The sequence below is a fragment of the Danio rerio genome, chromosome 5 (assembly GCF_049306965.1).
Source record: "Danio rerio strain Tuebingen ecotype United States chromosome 5, GRCz12tu, whole genome shotgun sequence".
NCBI lineage: Eukaryota > Metazoa > Chordata > Actinopteri > Cypriniformes > Danionidae > Danio > Danio rerio.
The window spans coordinates 78,242,501-78,252,500 of NC_133180.1; the positions used below are offsets into that span (position 1 = coordinate 78,242,501).

Here is a 10,000-nt window from a genome sequence, read left to right on the forward strand (position 1 = left end):
AATGTGCATTTATATACTGTAATATACGCCGTGTGTGCTGATAAACGAGTGCTAGTGCGATCTGCGCGTTGTAGAGCTTCATTTGTGGCCTTGCGCTCGTAGAATCGCCAATAAATCAAATAGATCAGCATTTCTGCAGCTTTAATGAAGCTATTTCAGCATCTGAACACTCTTAACGCGTATTAATACAGATTTTAGACATAAAACAGTGCATTCTCCTGACTACCGTGTAAATGCAGTGTTATAAACGCACTGATATGCCATCATTACGAGTTTCTGAGACTATTTTCATTCACTGTTATTAGGATATATACTATTATACTATAATAATCTAGCTATATCCATACTATTGTTTGTTATTAAGATAATCAGTGTTTATTCCGTGATATTGTCTTTGAAAACCATGCCTGTACCATAGTACATTGTATTATTGTTATTAGTCGTTGTAGTATTGTGTTAATACCTATTATAATACCACTAATTGAAGTCTGAGAAGCACTGATGACCTTTACGATGTTAATAACAAAACACACTGACTTTAACATGCTTGTCTTGTGTAATTAATGCACACTTGAGGTTGTTATGGGTGTGTGTTATTCTAATCCATACTTACTGTGTATAAAACAATATCAAATAATCCTCAATTAAATCAAAATTTAAGACACATTTATCCCTAGTGCACTGTAATTATTAGTTATTATTTTTATTATTATTATTATTATTATTATTATTAGAGATGTAACGGTGTGAAAATTTCATATCATGATTACAGTGACCAGAATGATTATCTATATTGTCCTAATTTTGTTAAAATTACCTTAAAATGTTCAAATATATATCACAAACACCTATTCCACCAAGTTTTGTCTGAAAACTACCAAACAAAACCAATAAATTTACAACATTGTTCATGTTTATGACAAATAACAGGGATCTCTGAATTTTGGATTTGTTTACATACTGCACAGTTGTGTTGTTTCATGTACATTGTGTGTGTGTGTGTGTGTGTGTGTGTGTTTATAGGTAATTCAAGGTATTTTTATGGTTTGTGTTATGGTTTATCAGCAGCCCGATGTGAACCAAAGCCCCGTTAAATAAGGCTGAAGGCTTTATTCTGAGAAAACAACCTGCTGGATGTACTTTATCCCGCTTATTACACAGCTACTTGCCAGAAAACATAAAAATTAGACACAAAACATTGTTCTAATTTCCCTTAATAGTTTATTCATTCTTAATTTAAATGCAAAGATGACAGAATGGAAAACAGGTGATGGAGTATACACTAACCTGCACATTATTCAGACACTAGATGGAGGCAGTCAGAAACAGCTGATGGAGTATACACTAACCTGCGCATTATTCAGACACTAGATGGAGACAGTCAGAAACAGCTGATGGAGTATACACTAACCTGCGCATTATTCAGACACTAGATGGAGACAGTCAGAAACAGCTGATGGAGTATACACTAACCTGCGCATTATTCAGACACTAGATGGCGCCAAACACTCATAAACAGCTGATGGAGTATACACTAACCTGCGCATTATTCAGACACTAGATGGAGACAGTCAGAAACAGCTGATGGAGTATACACTAACCTGCGCATTATTCAGACACTAGATGGCGCCAAACACTCATAAACAGCTGATGGAGTATACACTAACCTGCGCATTATTCAGACACTAGATGGCGCCAAACACTCATAAACAGCTGATGGAGTATACACTAACCTGCGCATTATTCAGACACTAGATGGCGCCAAACACTCATAAACAGCTGATGGAGTATACACTAACCTGCGCATTATTCAGACACTAGATGGCGCCAAACACTCATAAACAGCTGATCGAGTATACACTAACCTGCGCATTATTCAGACACTAGATGGAGACAGTCAGAAATAGCTGATGGAGTATACACTAACCTACGCATTATTCAGACACTAGATGGAGACAGTCAGAAACAGCTGATGGAGTATACACTAACCTGCGCATTATTCAGACACTAGATGGAGACAGTCAGAAACAGCTGATGGAGTATACACTAACCTGCGCATTATTCAGACACTAGATGGAGACAGTCTTAAACAGCTGATGGAGTATACACTAACCTGCGCATTATTCAGACACTAGATGGAGACAAACAGTCAGAAACAGCTGATGGAGTATACACTAACCTGCGCATTATTCAGACACTAGATGGAGACAGTCAGAAACAGCTGATGGAGTATACACTAACCTGCGCATTATTCAGACACTAGATGGAGACAGTCAGAAACAGCTGATGGAGTATACACTAACCTGCGCATTATTCAGACACTAGATGGAGACAGTCAGAAACAGCTGATGGAGTATACACTAACCTGCGCATTATTCATATACGAGCTGGCGCCAAACAGGCCAAGACAAGCATATAAATATGGATGTGAACGTATTGATTGTGTGTTGTTCAGCGGTTGTTATCAGGGAATAACATATCTTGGATTATCATAACTGACCAATCAGCATGAAGTATTCCAGACAGCAGTGTAATAATCTGTGATAACATCTAAGGCTGCATGATACTAGAAAAATATGCGATATAGCTTATATAATATTAGTATATTGAATATAATAATGACATTAACAATGATGTATTGTGCAGTCCTAATAACAACCGGCTGGATGTGCTTCATCCCTTCCCTTGTGCATTATTTCTCCAGGTATTCACTGCTATGGAGATTCCCATTGGCTGATGCTCCACTCTTTATGCACTCGTCTGTTATGCAGCATGCAGGCCCGGAGCTCCTGGAAGAGTCCTGTCGGCGGGCCTTCCTAAATCCAGCCCAGACCCACCCATGCCTGTTATTCCCATCCCACGGAGGGTTCGCTCCTTCCACGGGCCGCACACAACATGCATGCACTCGGCCTGTGGCCCGGCGCGCACCGCACAGCTCGTACGCTCCAAATACAACAACTTCGACCTGTACCTGAAGTCCCGCTGGATGTACAGCTTCGTGCGCTTTCTCCTGTATTTCGGCTGCAGTCTGCTGACCTCTCTGCTGTGGGTTGTGTTATCGGCGCTGTTCTGCGTGCAGTATGTCAGCGTGCGTGTGTTTCTCCGACTACAATACAAGCTGTCGGTCATTCTGCTGCTGCTGGGTCACCGGCGCCTGGACTTCGCCATCCTCAATGACCTCTTCATCTACAGCATGCACATCACCATGTTTCTGATCGGAGGCCTGGGCTGGTGTTTCATGGTGTTTGTGGACATGTGAGCGGAGTTGTCTTATTAACTAGTGTTTGATTATACACACTAAGGGTTTGTGGATAGAACTGAGAATGTGTTGGAGACGCTCTTAAAGGGACAGCGCGCACAAAACTGAAAATCTATCCTCATCTGCTCACCCTATGGTTTTCTATACATTTCTATTAGTAACTGAACAGATCTCGCCACTCGTTTACTGCCATATATCATGTGTGAGTAAATGGGATGGTGTTTGTGGACATGTTTAGGGAAATTATCACTGTGCCGGAGAAGCTCTAGTGTTTAATTCCACACACTGAGTGTTTAAAGACTGAACTGAGAATGTGTTTGAGACGCTCTTAAAGGGACAGCGCACACACAATAATGAACATTCTGTCATCATCTACTCCACCTAAAGCTGGTTTGGTTTTCTATACAGGTCTATCTGGACAAATGTCAGCAAGTAAACAGATCTCACCGCTCATTTACTCCCATATATACTATAGTTGGAGTAAATGGGTGGTGAGATCTGTTTGTTTACTGACATTTGTTCAAATGTGCACCACAAACCCAGTTATAAGTGTCATTTTCTTTAATAATGAGGCTTTCTGTTGATGTTTAGTGTGTGAGGATTGGACAACTATTGAAAATCTGCAATCTGAGGCTTCAAAAATGTGAAATTTGTAATTGAAATTTGTGAAGGTTGTGTAAATTATACATATTACTGATCAAAAATTGAATTTTGATGCATTTACAGAAGGATATGTACAAAATATCTTCATAAAACATGATTTTTTATTAATATTTTAATGATATTTGGCATAAAAGAAAAGTAATTGGGGTTTGAGTTTTAACACATGCAGATTGACAGAACTGAGAGTGTGTTTGAGACGCTCTTAAAGGGACAGTGCACACACAAATGAACATTCTGTCATCATCTACTCCACCCTATGGATTTCTATATGTTTCTATTTGGACTAATGTCAGTAACTAAACCGATCTCTCCACTTATTTACTGCCATCTATATTAAATCTAAATACTATAGTTGGAATAAACAGGTGCTGAGATCTGTTTGTTTACTGACATTTGTCCAAATGTCCACCACAAACCCAGTTATAAGTGTCATTTTCTTTAATAATGAGGCTTTGCATTGATGTTTGGCGTGTGAGGATTGCACAATATTTGGCTGAGATACAACTATTGAACATCTAGAATCTGAGGGTTTAAAAAATATCTAAATATTTAGAAATTTGTCTTTAAATGTGTACAAATTAAGCTCTTAGCAATACATATTACTAATCAAAAATCAAGTTTTGGTATATTTACAGATGAATATTTACTGAATATCCTCACACAACATGATTTACTTCATAATCTAATGATATTTGACAAAGTTAAATCTTTTTTTGGTCATGATCTTAATATTTTAATGATATTTGGCACAAAAGAGAAAGATTTAGGGTTTGGGTTTTAAAGCATGCAGATTGACAGAACTGAGAATGTGTTTGAGACGCTCTTAAAGGGACAGCGCACACACAAATGAACATTCTGTCATCATCTACTCAAACTAAAGCTGATTTGGTTTTCTATACAGGTCTATCTGGACAAATGTCAGCAAGTAAACAGATCTCACCGCTCATTTACTGCCATATATACTATAGTTGGAGTAAATGGGTGGTGAGATCTGTTTGTTTACTGACATTTGTCCAAATGTGCACCACAAACCCTTTTATAAGTGTCATTTTCTTTAATAAGGAGGCTTTCTGTTGATGTTTAGTGTGTGAGGATTGGACAACTATTGAAAATCTGAAATCTGAGGAGCAAAAATGTGAAATTTGTAATTGAAATTTGTGAAGGTTGTGCAATTATACATATTACTGATCAAAAATTAAATTTTGATATATTTATTTACAAAATATAATCATAAAACATGATCTTTGTCTAATATTTTAAATATATTTGGCACAAAAGAAAAAGAATTAGGGTTTGGGTTTTAATGCATGCAGATTGACAGAACTGAGAATGTGTTTGAGACGCTCTTAAAGGGACAGCGCACACAAATGAAAATTCTGTCATCATTTACTCCACCTAAAGCTGTTATATCTTATGAAATATCTTCTTGGAACATGATCTTTACTTAATATTTTTGTGAATTTTGTCATGAAGGAAAAATCAATAATGTTGGACCCTTACAGTGATTTTTTTGCCTGCTTCCACTTAAGACAAATGGAAAGTACACAGGAATGAAGCGACCTGAGTAGAAGACCCTTAGCTACAGTTTGAATTTCATCCCATTGTAAAAAATAAAAAACACCATTCAGTGTGTATATTCTTTTTTTTTTTTTTTGTTCTTGTTAAAGTTTTATACTAATTATACGGACGTGTTTGTGTGCTGTTGTGTTTTGAACAAAGTGTGTAAGGGAGTCATTTTTGTATGTTTTGTTCATTGTCAGATCTGCATGTGCCTCAATTTAATGCTGATGTTTACTTTGAGAAGGTGGTTTTACTTCCGATCACACGCACGCAAAAATACTGTAGTAATGTAAGCTAAATACTACACTGATTTCAAACCACACTGTAGTATAGCACTTACAAGAAACTGTTGCTATGGTAACACAACAACTACTAAAGTAATCAATCTGTTGTGGTGATTCTACAGTTGCTATGGTAACACAACAACTACTATAGTAATCGATCTGTTGTGGTGATTTTACAGTTGCTATGGTAACACAACAACTACTATAGTAATCAATCTGTTGTGGTGATTCTACAGTTGCTATGGTAACACAACAACTACTATAGTAATCAATCTGTTGTGGTGATTCTACAGTTGCTATGGTAACACAACAACTACTATAGTAATTGATCTGTTGTGGTGATTTTACAGTTGCTATGGTAACACAACAACTACTATAGTAATCAATCTGTTGTGGTGATTCTACAGTTGCTATGGTAACACTACTACTATAGTAATTGAGCTGTTGTGGCAATACTACAGTTGCTATGGTAACAAAACTACTATAGTAATTGGTCTGTTGTAATGATTCTACAGTTGCTATGGTAAATCAACAACTATAGCAGTTGATTTTTTTTTTTGCCGATTCTATTGTTGCTATGGTAACACAAAAATATAGCTATTGATCGGTTGTGTTGATTCTACAGTTGCTATGGTAACACAACAACATAGCTATTGATTGTTTACTAACGATTCTATAGTTGCTATGGTAACACAACATAAACAAAAGACCCAATACTGTAGTTTTTATGACTCTATGGTATATTATACTACAATAGAACAGTTTACTGTAGTAAAACTAAAGTATACTACACTATACTTTAGTTTTTTAATTACATACATTGGTTGTAATCCTATCGTGTGGTTCAATAACACTAGTATTTACTGATCATTATTACAGTGTTTTTTCATGCAGACACACTGAAATACTCTTCACTTATGGCCTGTTTTAGCACACTTGTGGCGTTCAGGCCATATTATTTGTGTGGTGCCAATCAGAGCATGAGTCTGATGCCCCATGTTGCATTAGTGTGGTGTTGTTGGCGCCAGGCTGGCATGAAAGTAGAGTGAGTGAGTACAATCTCCCATTGTTGGAGGATCAAACATCATATGCCTCATACTTGGCCAAGCACACTCTTTTGTTCTGAATCGGAACGGGCAGCGGTGGCGTTTCTGACAGGCTCAGTCCAGGAGGGTCAGTGCTGGATAAACCGCTGTGAAATATACCTGGTTCGGTCTCCGGGACGTCAGACGGCGGTTGTGTTGTAGCACAGTTCAGTAACATCTCAGGAACAGCGTTAAAACACTATGACGAACAGCTGTGGGTGTGTTAAGGGTTTCTGTGTGCAATAAATGTACGTAAGTCAGACAACTGTGTCCTTATTTGTTTCAATCTAGACAAACACAATCACCACAGCGGAATGAACCGACAACTATTCCCGCATATGTTTTACACAGCGGATGCCCTTCCAGCTTCAACCCAGTACTAGAAAACACCCATACACACTCATTCACACACACACACTCTTACACTACAGCCAATTTAGTTAATCAGTTCCCCAATAGCGCATGTGTTTGGAGCACCCACACCAAAACGAGAACATGCAAACTCCACACAGAAATGCTAACCACTGAGCCACCGTGTCACCATTTTCAACTTAATTTATTATAAAAATGTATTACTTTTTACACTCTAAAGAGGTTTATTATATTCTTTAAAAGTAATTTGTACCCCAGTGGTTGGGTTTGTCCATATTTGACCCAGCATAGGCTTACTAAACCCCGCATTTTTTATTGTATATGTAACAAGCCCCAATGTTTAAGTTGATCCAATGCTTCTTTATATTAATTTAAAGTAAATATTATATTGTATTTTAACGGTACCATTGTAAAGTACTTAAAATATTATTTTGTGGCGATTCCACAGTTGCTATGGTAACAACAACTATACTAACTGATCTGTTGTGGTGATTCTACAGTCGCTATGGTAACACAACAACTATACTAACTGATCTGTTGTGGTGATTCTACAGTTGCTATGGTAACAACCACTATATTAACTGATCTGTTGTAGTGATTCTACAGTTGCTATGGTAACAACCACTATATTAACTGATCTGTTGTGGTGATTCTACAGTTGCTATGGTATCACAACAACTATAGTAATTGATCTGTTGTGGTGATTCTACAGTTGCTATGGTATCTATAGTATATATTTTACTGTGACACACCACCGTTTACTGTAGCAAGAACTAATGCATACTAAGTATTTTCAGTTCACCATATTTAATACTACAGTATGCTGAACCATTCATTAATAAAGTGTTGCAAATACTGTAATATAGTATAATAATTTACCATAGTATGCTTCAAAACACCTTATGTATTTTTTTTTCTTTTTTAAAATGCATTACATTAGGCTTTACAGAAAAAACTGTTTAGTGAACTGCCTAGTAAACACAGTAGTATACTTTAGTTTTTACTACAGTAAACCGGTGTATTATAGTGCAATTTTCCCTATAGCAGAACATAACTATAGTTACGTTACCAAATTAACTAATCGCTTCAAATGCTTTACTATAGTATTCACACTATAAGATCACACTGAGATAAAATAGTTTTTATATTTACACATCCAGACTTTCTCCTTAATAATATTATTATTTTTATTTTCAGGAAAGCATTTTTACAAAATCCAAATAGTGAAATCACATTAGCAGCCAATGACTGTCAAAGTACAGCACTGTTCACAGTCAATTAAATAGTGCTAGTGTTGCCTTATAGTCCTTGCGTTATTATAAGCCGAATATTAAATGTACCATGGTTTATAATACAGGGAGCATAAGTGGCAATACTAAATGAATGTGCGAAAATAAAACCAACTTTACCTCTATAATTAAAAACATTATAGACTAATATTTAGTGTAATTTTCCCAATAGCAGAACATTACTATAGTTACGTTATCAAATTAACTACACACTCACTGAAAGTGCTTTACTACAGTATTCACTCTATCTATTGCATGTTTGTCACACTAGTTTGATATTTACTTTTTTTTTCGAAATGTGAGAGCATATTTCAACACTAATCACGCAAATATATCGCGTCTGCCGAGGAATAAATGATGAATACCGTGCATTTAATGTGAACGCAACGGGACGGTCCGACTGTGTCTTTAAAAAAAAGTCCTGAAAGCGCTGGAGAATGATGTCAGAATGAAGGCGAAATCACTTCCTGAACTGAAAAGAGAGAGAGAGAGAGAGAGAGAGAGAGAGAGAGAGAGAGAGAGAGAGAGAGAGAGAGAGAGAGAGTGCAGTGTTTCTCTACTGGAGGGTCTGCTGTCTGAACGCACAGCCGCTGAACTACACCTCCAGGCCGACCAGCGACCGGCCGCCGCCGCGCTCCCCGCATGGAGGACTCTTTCTCCGGGTAAACACCCGCTCAGGCCGCCGCTGATCTCCGCTTAAGGGCCAGATCTGATTTCCGACTTCATTTATTGAGGGAACAGCAGCGATGGAGGTCAGATTCGGGCATAAACTTAACAGAGATCAAACTTTGGCTTGTGTTTTAACTTTGTGAATGCTAATGCCTCGCGTTGTGATGGGAAACTTGCTTTTGTTGAGTGTACACATGTGGCAGTGGAGGAATGCAGGTGGAATGTGCTTTTGGGAGAGGAGTGTGTGTGTGTGTGTGTGACTAGTGTGTGTGTGTGTGTGTGTGTGTGTGTTTAATGCAGAACGATGATTATGGTCATGATAGTTATGTTTATGATGATTATAGCACATCACCAACACTCTTACAGCACATTTCAGAGCAAACACAGCTTTTAAAAAGGAAAATAACCTCATTAATACAAATACTAGTGTGTTTAAAGTATCCAGATCTGCTTTATTTAACTTAAAACTGCATATTTATGTACAGTGCATCGTTATATGCGAGTGCAGTGAGCAGTCTGGAATATAATATTGTCCATGTGTAATAATATTGTTGTTTATATGTGAGTTGAAGGGCTGTGAAACACAGTATGTGGGATTTGGAGGTGTGTGTTTGGGTGTTCTCCGGCTGCTGTGGGTTGTGTGTGAATGCAGTGGATTGTGTGTTGAATCCTCAGCGCGGTGGATTTGTTCATTAAACCGGATGTCATTATTAATAACTCATGAACAGACACACACTCATGACCGACTAGCTAACTAACTAGTGTGTGTGTGTGTTCAGGGATTGATTGTGTGTTTGTAGCTTTAAGGTTATTCAGGCG

The 10,000-nt window shown here is 37.5% G+C and overlaps 2 protein-coding genes across 13 annotated transcripts in view; both read left to right on the forward strand.

The window, feature by feature from the left end:
• Nucleotides 1-5,554, forward strand: part of tmem250 (transmembrane protein 250) — a 5,649-nt gene extending 95 nt beyond the window's left edge. The window contains exons 2-4 of one of the 4 annotated variants that reach the window (XR_012406577.1): nt 2,705-3,667; nt 3,756-4,823; nt 4,912-5,554. Coding sequence is in view for 1 of the 4 variants with exons in the window: in XM_002667432.8 (XP_002667478.1) it covers nt 2,840-3,259 (420 nt within the window). In the remaining 3 variants the exon portion in view is untranslated. Of the gene's footprint in view, nt 1-2,704 lie in introns of all 4 variants that reach the window. The other 3 variants (XR_012406575.1, XR_012406576.1, XM_002667432.8) reach the window with 3 other exon arrangements.
• A 3,508-nt stretch (nt 5,555-9,062) lies between these two features.
• Nucleotides 9,063-10,000, forward strand: part of nacc2 (NACC family member 2) — a 35,277-nt gene continuing 34,339 nt past the window's right edge. For 6 of the 9 annotated variants that reach the window (XR_012406574.1, XR_012406573.1, XR_012406568.1 and 3 more), the window contains exon 1: nt 9,063-9,264. The gene's annotated coding sequence lies outside the window, so the exon portion shown is untranslated. The remainder of the gene's footprint in view (nt 9,265-10,000) is intronic. The other 3 variants (XR_012406571.1, XR_012406572.1, XM_073951724.1) reach the window with 1 other exon arrangement.